The sequence below is a fragment of the Peromyscus eremicus genome, chromosome 4 (genome assembly GCF_949786415.1).
Source record: "Peromyscus eremicus chromosome 4, PerEre_H2_v1, whole genome shotgun sequence".
NCBI classification, from domain to species: domain Eukaryota; kingdom Metazoa; phylum Chordata; class Mammalia; order Rodentia; family Cricetidae; genus Peromyscus; species Peromyscus eremicus.
In genome coordinates this window covers 44,897,284-44,917,723 of record NC_081419.1, presented here as the reverse complement: position 1 = coordinate 44,917,723, position 20,440 = coordinate 44,897,284, and the positions used below count along the sequence as shown (strand labels likewise).

The window sequence follows — 20,440 nt, the reverse complement described above, 5'->3', positions numbered from 1 at the left end:
GAGAGGAGGGAAAGAAGGAAGGAAGGAAGGAAGGTAGGAAGGAAGGAAGGAAGGAAGGAAGGAAGGAAGGAAGGAAGGAAAGGAAGGAGGGAGGGAGGGAGGAAGGAAGGAAGGAAGGAAGGAAGGAAGGAAGGAAGGAAGGAAGGCAGGTGCCAGGCCATAATCTTAGACTGGTGCCTCTCCCTTCTTCAGTCCTCTAGACTAGCATGGACCAAAGCACCAGGCAGATATGCCTTTGACATCCTCCACTCCAAGCACAGAAGCTTCTGGTTGCCTAGTAAATGAATTCCTCTCCTGTGGATTTTTCCTCTCACTGTTTTGCTTTTTACACTGAAACCTCCACCCCCAGATCCCCCTGCAAACCCATGAGATGAGCCATGGCTCCAGAGCTACCAAACATTTACCCATTACACAGCCCCACCTCAATTGTTGTCACAACAGACGTATACCTATGGGTTGGGTCACTCTGCTAAATGAACACTGAAGATCAAGAATCACACCTTGTACAGATCACCGATTGGCTTTGGCTTCACCTTCTCAGCTTCCTCTGTCTTCCTGGATTCCTCGTTTGCCTGACTGGGGTGCTCACTGTTACCTGAAGACTTCCACTCCTTCCCTGTCTCTGTTGCTTAGTACAGACTTTTTCCCTTTTCTTTTATTTCTTTTATTTTTCCCCAAGACTAGCCTCAAACTCTATATAGTCAAGAATGACCTTGAACTTCTGATCTTCCTCCTTCTATCTTTCCAGTGCTGAGATTATGGGTATTGGTGACCATGTCCAATGCAGGGCTGGGATTTGAACTGAAGATGGTATGCATACTAGGCAAGCATACTTCTGACTTACCTATATCCCTAGCCCAGTCTGCTTCTTACTGATGATTTTCCTTATTAATTTCTCCTCTCACAGCAGCACCCCCTCTTCCCCTATTCAGCTCAAGCACCCCACACCCACAATCCTAAAAACCTCCCTCTGTCCTCTGCAGAGGAACAGATTTCTCAGTCTTATATTCCATGCCTGGTCCAGGGCTCTTGCCACTGTCATCTTGGCCACAGCTTGGAGTTTCCAGCTTCTGTTCCTTGGGTGTGAAGCACAGAAGTAACAGACCATCAATCCTTGTCTGCAAACAGGGCACAATCCAGGAGAGACAGCTGGAATCCTTATGATACTAATCCAAGGAAAGACAAGAGGGAGTTCAGGCTTGTTCTAAAGCAAAGACCTTGTCATATTCATTGTCCACTGTTCCCAGTGCCTGCCACTTGGCTTTAATACAGCAAGCCCTAATGTTTATTGAACTTAGTACTTCTAAATAATCTGCCCTGGATTTCCATTTATGGAATCAGTTTACCCTGGTCAGGAGTCTTATGAAGATGACAGTTTTCCTGTGTTCCCCTTAGGAGCAACCTCAGTCCCAACCCCAAAATTGTTATAGTCCCTTTCTCTTAATCTCACTGACTATTAGATCCTTTAAAGCACACCCATCTGGTCTCTAGTTTACAAACTAATGGGGTCCCCAGCCCTTCTGGTGGAAGGAGATAACTGACCTCTAGGCTCATGCCTTAGCACAGGTCCCCCCACCCAAAAATAAATACATTTTTAAATTTCAACTTCTTATGGAACTTAGGAACAGATAAATCAAAAAGCTAAATGATGAGTTTTAGGATTAGAAACTGGATAGGTCCTTTTTGGGGTCCTGGTTATGGATTCTCCTAATAGTGCAGCCTTTATTTGCTAGAATTGGTCTTTTTACTGAATTGCTTTTCTTTTAAATACGGTTCTCTTAAGCAAACACAGCATCACTGGTCTTTAAGACTAAAGACTTAATGGTAATTTCATGGAGTCTGCTCTTATTTGTAGGAGCTCCAGCAGACACTTTCTGTCTTGCTTTTTCCGCAGTCACCACTCAGCATTCGTGACTCCTTGTTCTCGGCAAGGCGCAGCAGCAGAACCAGCCTCTTCAGTTTTAAGGGTAGAGGAAGAGATCTAGGATCTGAGACTGAATTCGCTGATGACGAACATAGCATTTTTGGAGACAACGAGAGCAGACGGGGTTCGCTATTTGTGCCTCACAGACCCCGGGAACGACGCAGCAGTAACATCAGCCAGGCCAGTAGGTCCCCCCAAATGCTGCAGGTGAACGGGAAGATGCACAGTGCGGTGGACTGCAATGGCGTGGTGTCGCTTGTTGATGGACCCTCAGCCCTCATGGTCCCCAATGGACAGCTTCTTCCAGAGGTGATAATAGATAAGGCAACTTCTGACGACAGCGTAAGGATGTTTTCCATAGCTCAGGCATGCCTGGGCTCTTACTGGTGCATCAGTCAGTCTCTCTGCTGGGGGGGTCTGCTCTCTAGCCTGTGAATGGCTCTGCATTTGGTGATGCCTTCCCTGTGAAAACACAGCTTCAATTCATAGTTCAGTCCCCATGTTAGGTACTGTGATTACCCGATTCAAAGATTTTATGGGGCTAGAGAGATGGCTCAGTGAATAAGGGCCCTATGGCACAGCACCCAAGTCAGGCAGCTCACAAAAGTAACCACTGTAACTCTGATTCCATGAGATATGGCTCCCTCTTCTGGCACCAGTGGGTACTGCACTCACGTGTGCTTAACACAGACACACAAACACGTAATTTAAAAAATACATACATACATTTTAAACAAACAAAGATATTTTATATCCCGTGCTCGTAATGTGTCATGGTTACAGGTTGCAAATCATCACTTTAGAAAACATTTATGCCTATAGCATATTGAGTAGGCTGACCTTATTAGTAAACAGGCCTCATTTCTGTAGAGAAACATGGATCTCTTGCCACTTCTGTTTATTTCAGGTCACTTAATATATACCTATTGCAAGAGACTCTTACTTGAGTTGTTAATAACAACAGTAATAACAGCAAACACCGTCTTAAGCTTTACAACATCTGTACGAGATGATATATTATTATCATCTCAAACAGGAGAAATAAACCACATGTAACCATAGTTCAGGAGCAGCTCTGACATTTCCACAAAGGCCCTATGTCCCAAGGGTAGGCTCTTAACCTCCATCCCTACTGCCTCTCCAATGGATGTTAGGTTTCTAAGCTTACATATAATTTAGAATTGCTATACTTATTCTTCTAAACAAATGAATGTATCACTTTCATTTTAAATGCATTTTTTGAAGTCTATTAATAGAAAAATATCTGAAACAAATAAACATAAATTTAAAAATGTAGCTATCCTCACATAACATTCCCAGTGTCTTTGGGTCTCTGAACCCTTAAAAAACGTCTGATTAGGCTTGAAGATCAGATTTTTCTGGTTCCTGGAGGATCCATATTTTGCCCAGTGGTTATGTTATGCTGCATTACCAAATGTCAGCAAGGGCTGTTGTTAACCCACCAAGTTTCCATCATACACTATTTATCCATGTGTTTGTATTAGCAAACTGTGCAGTATTTGAGGTGGGAATAAAGTTCCATCAAAGTCTTGCATACACACATTTCAGTTTGAAGAACATGCACGTGCTCTGGGGTAACTTTGCAACCTCTATGCTTGCATGATACAGCTTAAGCCTGCCTGTTCAACTGGTTTCTTCTTGTGAAGCAGCATGTTACATTTCTATGAAATGATACTTAAGCTTTATATTTCAATGATGTTTGTAATCTGTAAAACGATGTGCAATTTATGTCGTATTTGTAGGTGATTTAACATTTTTAAAAGAAGTATTTTACTTAAGAATTGGCTTTTTACTAGAGGAAATCAAAACCACAAAACTAAAAAGCTAAAGTTATAAAACCTGAAGAATTACAAGTGTGATCATCATAGAGGTCTGGCATAATGCACAGTTTACATGTACACATCTATCAGTGCATGACAAATAATAAAATCTGTACACTATAGACATGCCTATGAGAAAAAGAATTTGTATTAAGTTCTTTTTTATTTGGGGGAATAAAGAGAGTTTAGCAGAGAAAGCACAGCATTAAATGCCCATACACATATATACAAATATGATTATGTATACATGTCTACATTTTGATATGCATATATACATAACTACATACAACTTTGCATCCTTGTAATTATATAATTTTTAACCATTAACATATATAATATATATATATATATATTGGTAAAGTATCTACTCTATCACATAGCACATACATGCTAGTACATGACAGCTGTAAGGTTGTAGATTTGTTTATGTATATTATGTGTATGAGGGTGTGTACTTTGAAAGACCGATGCAGCACTTTTTGTTTATTGGTTTGTTTGTTTTTGTTTTTTTAAGTCGGTTGGCATGCTTGAAAAACAATCATTTTCTCTTAAAGATGAATATGCCTAGCATGCCTCAGTTCAAATTACTGCATGTCAATGGTTGTTAGAGCTGCACTGCAGTCACCTCTTTGAGATAAAGCCTACACTCTCCATGCTGCTGCATTTGCCATCAGTCCTAAATATCTTTTTCAAACTGAATCACTTAGTGCTATCTACATATTGTGTTATTAAGTATCTTTCAGCTCTAAGAAAAAATTCTTAAAGTAGTTTTCATTCATATTGGTACCTCATTAAACAGTGGGAATAACAATTACTGAAATTAGAGTATTTGACTCTACCCCTTTGTCCACATACCTCTACATCTCTTGTCTAGTTGTTTTATGTATAGTATTCCCTTGGTAAATATTTGATTAAGTTGTATATGCAGAGACAACACAATAGTGCTATAATGAGAACTATAGTGATAGTGCTATAATGAGAATATCATTAAGAACATTTCCTGAAACCCCTGAAACAAGAGTATAAGGCAAGATTTTTTGTTATAAGCATTTTACTTATGATGGATGCATTAAGTAACCTTCCTCTTGCATACAACTAGCAAGTAGAAGTCATCATGTGAATCTAGTAATCTAATCTCTACTTTTAATTATTCATTACAGCTACCCAAGCCAGTTTTTATTTCTACTTATGCTATATTAGAATTATGTTTTTAAGACTGTAATTAGTCACCTTTTTCCCCCATTAGGGCACAACTAATCAAATGCGCAAAAAAAGACTCTCCAGTTCTTACTTCCTGTCAGAAGACATGCTGAATGATCCGCATCTCAGGCAAAGAGCAATGAGTAGGGCAAGCATTCTAACCAACACTGTAGAAGGTATGTGATAATAATTTTAGCTTATGGGTTCTTAAATGAAATTAATATAAACTACAATCACCTTTAAAGAAATATGTGAAATTATTAAGAATAATTCAAAGCATGTTAAAGATGAAAAGGAATAACTAAAAAGAAATATTAATTTTATGAAAAGAAGTTAAAAATCTCATGAGCAGATGAATTTATATGCCATTGTATTCGATTAAACCTTTGAAAAGTGTTCAAATAAGAAGCAGGTTATCTTAATTAATAAACATCACCAAAATTTATGTATATGTTAGAATACTATAATTTATAGTTACACATATAATTTATGTATATGTAAACGTAGTGTTATATATGTAAAAACATTTAATAAATGAACTGTAACTTTCATACAAAAAAATGGTGTTTTATCAGTAGTAATGATAACCATGTGTTGGGGAGGTGTATGTGCACATGTGTGTGGTGCATTTGTGCATTGACATTGAATGTTTTCCTCTACTGTTCCCCATGTAATTTTGGGGACAGGGTCTCTCATGAAACCAGGAAATCACTGATTCAACCCGACTAGCTGACCACCAAACCTCATAATTCTCCTGCCTCCACCTCCCTAGTGTTGTGATTGCAAGCATAAACCATAGTGCCCAGGATTGCTATTATTCAGGAGGCAATCTCACATAATTTATCTAGTAATTGAAAGAAGTTTATTTCTGGGATAACTTAGAGGCAGTAAGGGCTCAGTTACAGGATCCGGGAGAGACAAGGTGCAACCCAGTGGAGAAATCTGGCTTGGTCTACAATCCAGCCTCCAGCACCACGAGGGATCAAGAAGAGAGAGAGAGTTAAGCATGTATGCACCTGGGGCCTTAAGGGATCTCTTCTTGGCCATGCCCCAGGGCCAGGTCACAGGCAGATGTGGCAGTTACTTGCCGTCACACTCGGGGCAGTGTTTCAATGTCAAGGCTGCAACAGCTACCCACTACAGCCCAGGTTTCTCCTAGGTTCTAGAGATAAGAATTCAGGTCCTCATGACATGGCACACACTTGACCATCTGAGTCTTCTCCTCATCACTATGCTAGTGGATATTTATCTGAGAGGTGCCCCTATGTCTGCATTTGGTCGTTAATACCTTTCTCTGCTTCATCTCGCCAGTAAATATGTGGTACAAAACTTTAACACAGTCTTCTGGGTTTTCAAAGAAATAGCACTTTTATAGAAAAATTAAACCACAACATTTGTTTGAATATTAGATTTTATTGCTGATTTCTACCTGGTAGTGAGTAAACTAGACCAGTGAGTGATTTCATGTTTGCTGTTTCTTTCCAGAGCTTGAAGAGTCTAGACAAAAATGTCCACCATGGTGGTACAGATTCGCTCACACATTTTTAATCTGGAATTGCTCTCCATATTGGATAAAATTCAAAAAGTTCATCTACTTTATTGTAATGGATCCTTTTGTAGATCTTGCAATTACCATTTGCATAGTTCTAAACACATTATTTATGGCTATGGAGCACCATCCAATGACTGATGAATTCAAAAACGTACTTGCCGTGGGGAACCTGGTGAGTTGTGTCCCCACAACCTTTTCTCTCTGGGTGTCATCTTTTCATTTCCTTCTGGTTTTTAAACTTCTGTATCTACAACTAATTATGCAGATATTAAGTTTACCATATGACTCCAGCTACAAAGTCAAGCTTCTGATACTATATACTATCTTAAGGTACTTTTCCAGTCATGTGGGTTCCTGTAAATAGCTATATCATTTTCAAATATGTTACCATTTCAGAACTACAATGTCCTTTAACTGCCAAGATATCTGTCAACATTTCAAAGTTTGAAATGTTTTTAAAAACACTTTTTATCATTACATTCCACTTCCTGAATGAATACATTCTCAGCATGTTTTTAGAAACGCTTTGGCTGTATTATTCTGAAATAGTGGTGGTGGGGAATCCAGACCTTTATAATTTCAAAGACCTTAGTTTGAAGCCAAATTTAGTCTTCTATTGTTGTTGTTTGTTTGTTTGTCTGTTTTTCTCCTTTTGGGGTCCCACCACCCAGCTCCCAAATAAATCACACATGGAGGCTTATTCTTAGTTATGAGTGCCTGGCCTTGGCTTGGCTTAGTTTCTACCTAGCTTTCCTTAACTTAAATTATCCCATTTATCTTTTGCTCTGGGACTTTCTTTTCTGTTCCTGTATACCTTCCTTTCTTTCTTACTCCATGGCTTGCTGTGTAGCTCGGTGGCTGGCCCCTGGAGTCCTCCTCCTTCTCTCTTGTATTTGATCTCCCCTTCCAGTTTTCTCCTTCTATATATTCTCTCTGCCTGCCAGCCCTACATACCCTTTCTCCTGCCTTGCTATTGGCCATTTAATTCTTTATTAGACCATCAGGTGTTTTACATAGGCACAGTAGCACAGCTTCACAGAGTTAAACAAATACAACATAAACAAAAGTAACATACATTAAAATAATATTCCCCAACATCTTACCAGTTAGGACTTTGAACAAATATCCAGAGCTGATTTCTGCATTTGATTTTTTTCTTCTTTCCTTGTATTTCTCTTTGGCAAAAGGCAGAAGTATGTGCTTTCTAATTACTGATGGAGGCATAGATTACGCAGATCAGTGTCTTCCTTCTGAGTTTACTATAGCACATGAACTCAGAAGTCCACCTAGTCTCATATCTACCACCACAACCCCAGAGTGGACAGCTCCCTGCTAGGGTTTCATAATTCTTGTTTTTAATCATTTCATCACTTCCCTCAGAACCATTTTTTCCAGCTCAAAGTGTGCCACAGGAGTCATAAGCAAAAAAAAAAAACTTTTATGTTACATCTTTGAGCCCTTTGAAACCTGTGTAATGCATTAATTGTGTTTTATGATACACTTTTTGAGTCAGTGCTTTAGGTATCTAAGGTTATCGACCCCATGGAGGTTAAAACACTTTTCTTCTGCCTTAAAAAACCTTCAAAAGTTGAGTCAATGTGTTCTTTATGACTCTATGAGCAGAAAAAAATAGAAAAGGCAAGTGAATCAAAAATTCAATATCTGAGTAGATATATGATATATAAGTAGATATACAGTAAATAAATGACCAGATATATAAATGATAGATGTACAAATAAATAGATGATTAGATAGATACATAACAAATAGATAATAGATAGAAAATAGGATAAGTGATAGGTAGATAAATAATAGATTATCAGTAGATAGATAGATAGATAGATAGATAGATAGATAGATAGATAGATTAATAGATGATAGATAGATAGATATAGATAATGAATAATATAAAGAAAGAAGTATAGATAGATAGATAGATAGATAGATAGATAGATAGATAGATAGATAGATGTATTAATAAAGAATGATTGGCCAGTTGTCAAAAGCTTATGTCTCTGGAGTTTTAATAAGATCCTTTTAAATGCTATTTCTGATGATGAAAACTGACATGATAACCAGAGCTTTTTAAGTTTTTGGTCTTTATATGAAAACTATAAGAAGTGTATGCCTTGCTTATAGGAAAAAATGAGACAACAGTGACTTTTGAAGTATCTAGCATGTTACGTGGGACATGGTCACTACTAATAGTCATTGTCACCATCAGGATGGTTCTGTACTTTCCAATAACAGAAAAATGCTGTGTTTCATTTAGATCTTTACAGGGATCTTCGCAGCTGAAATGGTACTGAAGTTAATAGCCATGGATCCCTATGAGTATTTCCAAGTAGGGTGGAATATTTTTGACAGCCTTATTGTGACACTGAGTTTGGTAGAGCTTTTCCTAGCAGATGTGGAAGGATTATCAGTCCTGCGGTCATTCAGATTGGTAAGTAGAAACTAAAGATATTGCTATATTCTATAGTGAAGGGGTATAAGGTTTGTTTGGGGTTTCATTCGTTTTTTTACTCTATAGTATTATTATTTAAAACTTTTAGAAGTTGAATTGAAGGCAATATCAAATCTTACATTTAGCAAAATAAAATCCATTTATTTACAAGTGCACTTAAAGGGATAGAACCTCATGTTTAATTAGGAACTTAAAATTACGTCCAGTTCTGTTTAATGATGTATTCTAATATGACAGAAACACTTTTAATCTGATATGTAATGATGTATTTCACAGTAAGAAGATTATGATTTGCAAAAATTTATGCATAATATGTACATAGATTTATGGGATTAATGACTAAAGTTTAAATCCTTGTCACACAAACACTATGCTGTCTAAAAATATTAAAAGTGCTAGAAAGTAAAATTAAGGTTGAGTTACCAACTCTAAAAGAACACAGAACATGCAAATAAGTTGCTATCAGAATCTTCAACTAAAACTACAACACTTTTTTCATAATATGCATTGTCATTATTATGGTAATTATGAAACAACAGGAATATTAAAAGACAGATGAAACCAAAATTTACCTTTAACTAGATAATAATAACATGGAATGTAAATTACACTGTATACTTAAAAATCAAGAGCAGAAACACTGAAAACTGTTTTACAAATAATTCTAAACTTTGTTCTTAGCTGCGAGTCTTCAAGTTGGCAAAATCCTGGCCCACACTGAATATGCTCATTAAGATCATCGGTAACTCTGTGGGCGCGCTGGGCAACCTGACCTTGGTGTTGGCCATCATTGTCTTCATTTTTGCCGTGGTTGGCATGCAGCTGTTTGGAAAGAGCTACAAGGAGTGCGTCTGCAAAATCAACGAGGATTGCACGCTGCCACGCTGGCACATGAACGACTTCTTCCACTCCTTCCTGATCGTGTTCCGTGTGCTGTGTGGAGAGTGGATAGAGACCATGTGGGACTGCATGGAGGTCGCTGGCCAGACCATGTGCCTTATTGTTTACATGATGGTCATGGTGATTGGGAACCTCGTGGTATGTAAGAGCTATTTATATATTTAAATTATCTACTACAATTATTTTCAGATGCTACTATTTTTTTGTAATTTTAAAATTCACTCTATTTTAAAGACAAAATAATACCTTTAATCTACTTGGCCAGAAAACCTATATTTATATTTTTCAAACTTACCTTCTAGAAAAAGACCTACCTTATTTCTCTCATTTTAATAGTTTTGTCATATGAATTAAATCTGTGGTTTTCAAACCTCTTAAAACTTGAACTGTCTTCAAATATGAAGCTGTAGTGGTAAATAATGCATTATTAAATTAATGATCACAACTAAAGGAACAAGGCAAATGAGAATATTGGTTATGGGTCCTTATGTTCACAAAACTAGCAACGGGCCAGGCTCAGAGTCCTTGACTCTGTATGACCCTTTGAGATAGGAAGGATTTTCATATTTTATAATGGTTAAAAAGAATAAATAAAGAATATTTTTTGACATATGTACATCATGTGAAGTTCAACTTTTAGTGTCCATAGGAAGTTTTATAGAAACATGGATATATTCATTCATTTAAATTTTACCTATGGCTGCGTTCATGCTCAATGTTCAAAGAGGAGAACTGCTTAAATATCCATGTCCTACAAAGTACCAAATATTTAGTATATGGCTCTTTACAGAAAAATTTACCTCCCATAAGCTTATAGTATTTCTTTCATATAACAATCTTCTCATATTTCCAATTAGTGTTTTCTTTGCTTCTGACCTTTTTCTTATACCTGTTGATAAAATCTCTCGAGCTTACAAAAAGAGAAAATTAGGTAAAAATGTTCTTCTATGAGTCATTCCACTTGATTTTCAAGTCTACAATCTTGGCTTCCCCTAGTTGTGGACCACTGGGCTTCAAATCACCTGCCAACCATAGGGTAAGCGCATTCACTCTCACTGGCTTCAGAACAAAGCTACTAAATATTTTTGACCTTATAACTTCCATTAAAAAAAAAGGGTTAGAGATCAGAGCAGAAATTCTACATTCGTCAGATCACACACTAAGTAATAACATATTAAAAGTATACTGAGTGAGTTATACAATGGTTATTCTATACCCTTGCTGCACAAAATTAATCATCATGAATTGCTACTCTGTAATTCTTTATCACCTTCATGTAGTGATAAGTACATTTTCTAATGTGATATAGGCTAGCAAATCCTTCTAATACGCAAAAATCATATTGTTGTCTTTTGTCTCAAACTCATGATCCTCCTGCCTCAGCTTCCTGGGCAGTGGGATTTCAAGAATGCAGTGCCATGTCTAGCTAAAGAACATAAATTTTGAATCCTGCTAACAAGCTTTATCTGTATGCTTTTTCTTATAAAATTTTAACATGAAATAGTGAAGATAAAAACTGCCTGTGATCAGTACACTTGTGCCATATTGGGACCAAGAAAAATGACACAGAAAAATCATCAGACATGGAAAAAATGCTTAATATAATTAGTGATGCTAAAGAAAATGCTCTTCTCACAGAAAAAAAAAGTTCTAGACAAATAGTCTAGGGAAGTTTTTGAAGAAACACGATGTAATATTTAGGCATGAGCACTGGTATGTGAAGAGTGTGATTCTTTGAGAGGAAGAATGGATTTATAGTAAAACATAAATGAGCATTAAATCTACATGGAAGTCATTATGAATGACTCACATTTCACTCACAAGGTATCAATCCATCATAGTAAACAAAACCAGAAGTTTGGCTCTTTTTTGTGATGCCTCCTTCCCAGACACCAGCCGTCAGAAACTTATGGACATGGACAATGACTGCAGACTTCCTACTTTCTATGAGAAGCACATGGACACAGAAGTATCTGCTGGTGCTCTGGGTGAAGAGTGAAAGGGCTTTGTGGTCCAAATCACAAACAAGGTTTTCCCATGAAGTAAGGTGGCTTGACCTGTGGTAGTGTGCCTGCTGTGGAATGAGGGACATTCTCTTTTATTGATCAAGGAGAACTAGATAAAGGAAATGCAAGTCTGTTCCCAGATACGTTGTGAATGCCAACTGGACTATTCTCAACTTAGTTATTGTAAAAAATAAATAAATAAAAATAAATAAATAAGAAGAGAAGAGAAAAAAACGAATGTAAAATATTCCTAGACTAACAGATACTATGATTAGAGTTAGCAGAATTGAATAACTTTTCAGTCTCTCCAGAGAAGATGATGTCCATCAATATGTTGTCAGAAAGCCCATAAAACAAAGAAGATGAGAATCCCTGGACTAAAGCACCCAAGTCTCTACCTCTTGTTATTCCATATGCCCTGCAACACAAGCAGCAATATATTACACTAAAGAAAAAATGCACTACAAAAAAACAAGGAAGATGCCATAAACTTTTAGCCAAATATTAAGGAAGCCAAAGAAAAATGCCAGGAACCGATTGCCAAGAGATGTAGTCTGTCCTGTCCTCACTGAGAGCTTCGACTTCTAAGTATGAGTCTCAACACAAACAAGTCTTTAAGATTAACAAATAAATAATCAGACCTTGAAAACAACAAAGTTTAATTCACAAAGTTAACAAATCAACTCTTGAATAGCAAGGAACTACCACTAACATAGGTTTAAAATGGGAGAAATATAAAATTATGTTTCTGATAATGGAACTTCATGTTAAAGGTATACACTAAACTTATCTAACATCTTAAAACTTTCTTATGGGGCTTGAGATATGCTTAAGTAGGCAAGAGTGCATTCAGTGCAAGAAAAGGACCTGATTTCAGTTCCCAGAAGCCATATAAAAAGCCCAGCATGGTCATATGTGCTGTAGGCCTGGCACTATGGGGGTAGATACAGGAAGATCACTGGGACTTGCTAACTGCCAATCTATTAAAAATTTAGATTCAGTGAGAACCCTGTAGCAATAGAATAAATCTGAAAGTACCAGAGGACATCAAACATCCTTTTCTGGTCTCCACATGCCTACATAGATAAAGACACAGACACACACACACACACACACACACACACACACACAAACACACACACACATATACACACACTAGACAGAAGGGAAAATTCTCATATTTATTGTTTATGCAAGTTTATTTACAGTTATTGAAATCCCTAAAAACCGCAGGTTTTAAAGGGACACTTGAAAAAGTAGATTTTAGTTAACTTTAATCTGTGCTAAGACAATGATGAGAATTGTCACCAAATTGGACTTTGGATATCTATCAGCTGTTTTCATAAATACTTCTTTTTTTCCTAATGCGTTAATGAAATTTATATGAAATTGACTTTGTTCTCATTTGTGATATCCATTAAACCAATATAAGTATTAGTTTCTTGTCATGTTTTGAAGTGAAATATATTATCATAGTATCTATTCTCATTAAAGAAGTAATGTATCATAAGCATGGTGCTAGAATGATTCTATCACGTGGAACTAGTGAGTAGACCACTAACTGAAAACAGATCTTTAGAGTGTTTCATTGATATTCCTATTAAAACACAAACACATGTTCTTAATAAAATACTAAAAAGACAACAGTTTAAAAATACCTAAAAGGTCTTAGCAATTACCCAAATTGTTTTCTATGATTCTGTGTTAGCCAGACTTTTTCATCCCTGTAACAAACACCTGACACAAACATTTAAAGGAGGGAAGATTTATTTATTTTAGCAGTCTCAGTCCATAATGGCAAAGAGTGCACGTGGAGTTCAACAAGGTTTCAGCCAGGAAGAGGCAAGCACTTTTAAGCCGTAATCTTTGTCCCTTTTCCCATTGGATTCCATTCCTGCTCTGAGCCTATATAAAAATATAAGGTAAATAATTTGGGCCTTGAAGACACTTATATTTAATGGTAGCTCAGGTATGTGTGTGACTCTCATGTAAAACTTTTAAATATACATACAATTTACATGTCTTCGGCCCTCTGTGAAAATCTTAACACCTGAAATTCACTTGGATACCTAATTCAGAAAGGAAAGGCAGAAATGACTTTGCTTTCAAAAAAGACCTTGCTTCAAGGATACAAATTGCCCTGACCTCCTTGGCCACTTCTCCCAGGACCTAAGTGATACTCATTAAAGACAGCCAATCAGTTTCATTGTCTTGTGTGAATTATGTTCAATGTGCTTAATCTTGACCTGAATGGTCAGCACAATGACAATAGTCTAATTTTCCTGCACAATTTGCTTCCCAGGAAAGTAAGTAGTAATCAGAGGGGAGTCAAGAGAGCCTTTGAGATTCATTAAAGGGGATTTGACTGACTCACATGACAGAAGAAAAACAAACTGATGAATGGCATGATGATAATGCTGGGGGATGGTTCTCTGCTCCTCCTGGTAATTCATCAGGGGTATTGCTGCCCAAATCCCCATGTCTGTACGTGGAGAGAGCTCTTACAAGTGCATGAAAAGGTGCTTCGCCTTTTTTGTCGTTGTGGGTTTGCACTGTGACCTGTAATTCTGAAAAGTGTGCTTCTTTGTATTTCCCATGTCCCTGTTTCTCCCCACCCTCATCTACCCTGATATAGGTCCTGAACCTGTTTCTGGCTCTGTTACTGAGTTCCTTTAGTTCTGACAATCTCACGGCAATTGAAGAAGACACCGACGCAAACAACCTCCAGATTGCAGTGGCCAGAATTAAAAGAGGAATAAATTATGTGAAACAGACCGTCCGTGAATTTATCTTAAAATCATTTTCCAAAAAACCAAAGGGTTCCAAGGACACAAAACGAGCAGCAGATCCAAACAACAAAAAAGAAAACTATATCTCAAACCGTACCCTTGCTGAGATGAGCAAAGATCACATTTTCCACAAAGAAAAGGATAAAATGAGTGGTTATGGGAGCAGTATAGACAGAAGCTTTATGGATGAAAATGATTACCAGTCTTTTATTCACAATCCCAGCCTCACGGTGACAGTGCCAATTGCACCTGGGGAATCTGATTTGGAAAATATGAACACTGAAGAACTTAGCAGTGACTCGGACAGCGAGTACAGCAAGGAGGTAAGGTCACCACACATGTATCGCTGCACTAACAGTTTGTAGATCAACCAACATTCGCTATGTCTGGTATTCTCAGATCTAACGTGAGATATGATGATAGAGAGTTTGTGTGTGTCGTTTCAAACAGCTTGCTGACCATTCAGATAAGGTTTTCTCGCACCTTTTTAATAACTGGTTTAATCCGGCTTAGCTGACAGCTGACCTTCCCATCCTCCATCCCTTTCTTGTCGCCACAGTCTTAATCTATACCCTGGTCATCTCCATCACTCTTACCTTTACATCCACTACCTGCCAATTCCAACTAGTCCCTCTGCCTCCATTTCTCATCTGCTGTGGGTATCAAAACGAATTTCACTTCAGTTCTTTCCTAATCATGCGCTTCCCGAGATAGAGCCATCCATGGTTTCCAGAGATTCCTGAAGTATTCACCACATGTAAAGCTTCAAACTAGAGACTTAAGCAGCTATGGCCACCACTGTTTCCCCCTGCTATCCTGCAAATCCTTCCGAATACCAAGTAAATTTACCTCTAAACCATAAATATTTTTGATCTGTGTTACTTTACTTGAGATTTCCTTCTGTGGACAAACTCTGCATAAATCTTTAAAATTTGAATCTGAAATTCTTCTGTAAAGTCATTAGCACCTAATCACAGCTTATGTGAATGTATGCAAAGGTTTCCAAACATCTACCTGTTGAGTCCTTCCTAATCTCTGCTCTAGTTGACAAAAACTTGTCTAATTTTGAGTCCTATATAATTTATGCCTCTCTCTTGATTTATTATTTAGATTTGAGTTTCCATTTCTTGAGAAAATTTGGAATACATTAAATGGTGTTGTGAGCAAACAGAAACTTTAAAAACACATTTGTGTCTTCTTTTCCCACTTCAGTCTATGTATATCTAAGCAACTTAATGTATATGCTGAACTATATTTCATTTATGTCAAATATAATAACCAAAATCCATCACTAATTATTGTTTAAAAATGGTTTCCTGTGTTATTTTTATAATTTTGCTGTTTTAGTCATATTAGAAATTATTGGATAGATATCAAGAATCATCAATCTGCTTAAACCTATTAAGACATGTCATCCATGAACTTATAGTCAATATATGGCATAATAATAGGCAATTCATAGTCACATACATATATGCATAAACATAGCCAATGTAGTACATATATATGTCATGATAATCATTTATTGAGTGAATAAATGATTAAATAAATATGAATACATATCACTAAGTAAACAAAGAAATTCTTTTCTGATGTCCAAGTCAGGAAGAAAACCCTTTATATATTTTAAATTTTTTTTACATGGAGAAAGTAAGAGAAAACAAATGTACTAATTTCAGCTTGTAGAAAATCCAACTCCATAAGCAACTTTTTAGTAGCATGTCTCTGAGTTTAGTTTCATATGGAAAAATAAATTAACTCAATAACTAATTTTCCTCCTAAAAGCAATGAAAGTTAGGAAGTGTCAATTGCCCGGAAGACAATAACTCTCTAAAATAAGCCTAAAATCCTAGTTGTCAAAGAAATTTATAAGACAGGAAAATCAACCAAAGCCATTTGAAATTGCTTATTAACATCCAGGAGGATTTTTTTTTACTGGTCATTTTTCTTTTGTTCAAAGCTAGTGGCTGAATTTTCATGGGTTGCCTACATTGCTGACAAAATCTATTTATTGTCTCCCCAAACAAGATGGACATATATCTTTTGAGGAATGACAGTCAAAGTTATCTTTGTATTCCTAGTATATCACTGTGAAAACTCTGGGCTCTTTTGCTTCAGGTTTTCTAAATTAAAATGTTCCTGGGATGACTTTTCAATTTGTGCCTTGCTTTTCAGTTAAGAGCTAAGGAACACAGACTATATTTGTCTGAAGTACGTCTCTCTTTCATATAAACCTTCTGTATTCTAAGCACCACAATTTCTAGCTCCCTCTGCCCCATCCAGATTCCTAGTTATTTACTCCTTCCCTGTAAGCGTCTTCATTCTCCACCCTTAAATGTCTTTGAAATAATGACTAGCACATTCCTAATTAGAGGTGATGACTCTAAGCAGACTGTACCTACTACAAAAGAACTTCTGGTTCCACACCACATATTTCACCAGTTGCCTATTTCAGAACCTACATTTTGACCAAAGGGAAGGGACACCTCTGATCTTTGAAACCAGCCCCTCTTGCCCTCATTTCCCCAAAGCCCTGCTCTTGGTAGGCTATGTCCTGTGCCCAGTGTATTTCATAGGGACATTCCAGACCTTTTTTGTGTCCCCTCTCACACACGCAGGTTTGTTTGCCAAGGAAAACAATTGAATGAGTACAGCATTCAAAATATTCCATAGTGAAACATCCTTCCAGAGAATGACTTAGCAATGTATCTTGGTCAATTCTGACTAAACAATTGGCAACAAAAGGCACATTTCTCTAAAGACACAGTCCATCACTGAGCCTGAAAAGACATACCGTTATCTACAGCATACTCAGGAAAATAAAACTGCCACTGCATCTGAGAACATAGACACTGGATTGATGGTTCTCTCTCAGATTCCTGAGGTTTGGCAAGCCCTACAAGCACTCTGTAAACATTCACACGCTACACACACCTTTCCTATCAGCAATGAATTGCTTCTTCTTTAGAATCTTGGATGAAGCATGAAATGTAGCCATTCACTCAATAAATACATATTTCAATTTACTATGCTCCAGGAATTGTGCTGCGCTGCTTTCTGAGAGAGGAAAAAAAAACAAAAAAACAATCTTACTTTCTCTCAGCTATACAACCCTACTGTGTGGTTTAACCTCTAAGTTAAAATATAAAGAACTCTGAGTGAAGATATGTGGAATCATGTACTATTTTAATGATGTACTGATATCTCAAGTTTCAGAAACACATTCTGTGACTCAGAACATAGTCAATGACGGTTCTTGACTCCAGAGATCTGAATTCAAAACACTCTAAGAGCTACCTTCCATCTGAAAGGTCTAGAGAAAGATCCCATCCATCCTTTGCTGCTTCTAAGCCATCTGGTAGCTGATGACAATCTCCACTTTCAGTAGCATCTCCATAGCCTAGTTCTGCCCTGATGTGCCCACCATGTACCCACCATGACCTTCTCTTCTTCTTCCATTACAGAGGACTGTCCTCTGTAATTACTCATGAGACCCACAGTTTTAACCTCATCTAACAAGACTACATGTTTTCAAAGACTATTCCAAAAAATGAAACACCCAAAAGTACCAGGGTGACTAAATATTGCTTTACTTTTTTGCTAGGAAGGGGTAGATACACTTCATATAAGTGTATGTGACTTAAAAGGAGGGATGTATAATTATGGCATTAAAATATTACAAAAGGTAAACCAGGTGGTGGTGGTGGCACCTGCCTTTAATTCCTAGCATTCGGGAGGCACAGGCATGTGGGTCTCTGAGTTCAAGACCAGCCTCATCTACAGAGGGAATGCTAGGACAGCCAGGAATACATATAGAAACCCTGTGATTGATATGTAAAATGAATAGAAAAAAAGAAAGAAAGAAAGAAAGAAAGAAAGAAAGAAAGAAAGAAAGAAAGAAAGAAAGAAAGGAATCCTGTCTCGAAAAACCAAAAAATAAAATCAAGTAAAATGATGAAGTAAAACATGCAGAAAGCAGTTAAATTATAGGAGCTAGGCAATTTATAGACTGTACTTTGGGACATCTCTTCTGCTTCTAAATGAAGTTGAATGGTCACTATCCAGAAACACAAATCTAAAGGGAAAAGAGTCAGTGTTGCAGAAATGTTGAAATCATGTATGCTCTGTTGTGTCAATAACTGGAATCATTCATAGAGAGAAAGCTAGGGGATTATCTGGGGCAGAATATTCTCAGGAAACACCAAGCAGCAACAAGATGTGAGAAGTGCCACAGTATGTAATGGGGACATGTTAGACTGCTGCGTTTGTAACAGCCATGTTACCTGCTCCTACAGAAGTTTCAGTGCTAGCTTAGCCTGAAGTAGTCTCAGCATAAAGCAAGGAGGCCTGGCCAGTTCAGGACTGGTAAAAAAGATGCAGGCCCCTACTCTGTCTTCCAGGAGAAGGAACATAAGGCAGCTCACTTCTGACATAACAGTTTACATAGAACTCAGCCTTGGGCAGCCAAAGCTTCTGGAAGCCAGGTCAATGAGGGGCCCACCAAAAATGGGGATCTGGATGTTGCTCCATAGCATCTATACACTCCAGCACTTATAGACAGGAGAGTCATGTGATCTCCTGTGACACCTAAGAGGTGGATGCGAAGTAAGGGATGGAAGGAGAAAGGGAGAGGGAGGGAGAGAGAAAGAGAGAGAGAGAGAGAGAGAGAGAGAGAGAGAGAGAGAGAGAGAGAGAGAGAGAGAATACACATAAGGAAAAGGAAATGCATATAATAGCCAATCTGATTCATCCAGTGCACATTCTTCCTCACCCTAGATAGTAGATATGATGTCCATACTTGTAGATGACAGACTCTGAAGGACTAATGAAGTATGTTTGCTGTAGATGTTTCTGGAAATTTTTCAGCTTGAATGCCAAATCTTAATCACAGTCCTACATGTCATAGAAAGACAAGACAGTAAATAGGAATAAAATGACCTTCTGTTACCCCCTGCAACAGTGAAATTCAGGATCAAATATTTTGTTGTAACGAAATCTGGCATTTGTTGATTCATTGGGAGTCTAACATTGCATTTCTAATTGCAAGTGAATCCTTAATTCCGATTTACTTAGCTTAGATTATACCTCCATAATCATTCATAAGCATTATATATTGTTGGCTTAAATTTGTTAACTTATAACAGCCTAATTCCCAGATTTATTGAACTGATTTTTAATCCTTAAATATATTTTCCTCAAGACAATATAACTCTGATCTTTCCTTTCATTTAGTATTATCAATGTACCCTATTTATAGCACAATATACATTTATGATTATATATTTGAATAAAGGATAATCATGTGTTATAATAATATGTCTCTACTTTCATGTAAATTATTAATAAATATTGAAAACTCCTCTAGACGAAATTCAGGCAAGCCCTTGTGGTCATTGCCTGACCACTGCTGGGGTAACTCTGGGGTTCTTACCCTGACCTCTCAGATTTATTGCTGAGATTGACACGTGATGTGGAAACACCACTAAAATCCAGAACATTGGCTTTCTCTTCATCAAGGTTTGCATTATTACAAGAAAGCGTGAAAATGATTGGCAAAGTAGTGCTTTGCTCTAACAGACATAGGTAATGGATACAATTGGGGGAAATGTACTTTCCATATCATGTCTTATTATACAATAATATAATATAAAGTTACTAGGAAAATAAAAATTGAATTTCCTTTGTGAATTAAGAAATACACAAAATAAGAGTATATGAATTTAAGGATAAGGAACTGAAAATATTTAACTGTTTTTATATC

The 20,440-nt window shown here is 37.1% G+C and overlaps 1 protein-coding gene across 3 annotated transcripts in view; it reads left to right on the top strand.

Annotated features, from left to right (window-relative positions):
* Positions 1 to 20,440, top strand: part of Scn9a (sodium voltage-gated channel alpha subunit 9) — an 86,441-nt gene that overhangs the window by 27,055 nt on the left and 38,946 nt on the right. For 2 of the 3 annotated variants that reach the window (XM_059259167.1, XM_059259168.1), the window contains exons 11-16: positions 1,895 to 2,233; positions 5,012 to 5,141; positions 6,451 to 6,689; positions 8,790 to 8,963; positions 9,666 to 10,022; positions 14,526 to 15,002. In XM_059259167.1, the coding sequence (XP_059115150.1) occupies positions 1,895 to 2,233; positions 5,012 to 5,141; positions 6,451 to 6,689; positions 8,790 to 8,963; positions 9,666 to 10,022; positions 14,526 to 15,002 (1,716 nt within the window). Of the gene's footprint in view, positions 1 to 1,894; positions 2,267 to 5,011; positions 5,142 to 6,450; positions 6,690 to 8,789; positions 8,964 to 9,665; positions 10,023 to 14,525; positions 15,003 to 20,440 lie in introns of all 3 variants that reach the window. The other variant, XM_059259166.1, reaches the window with a different exon arrangement.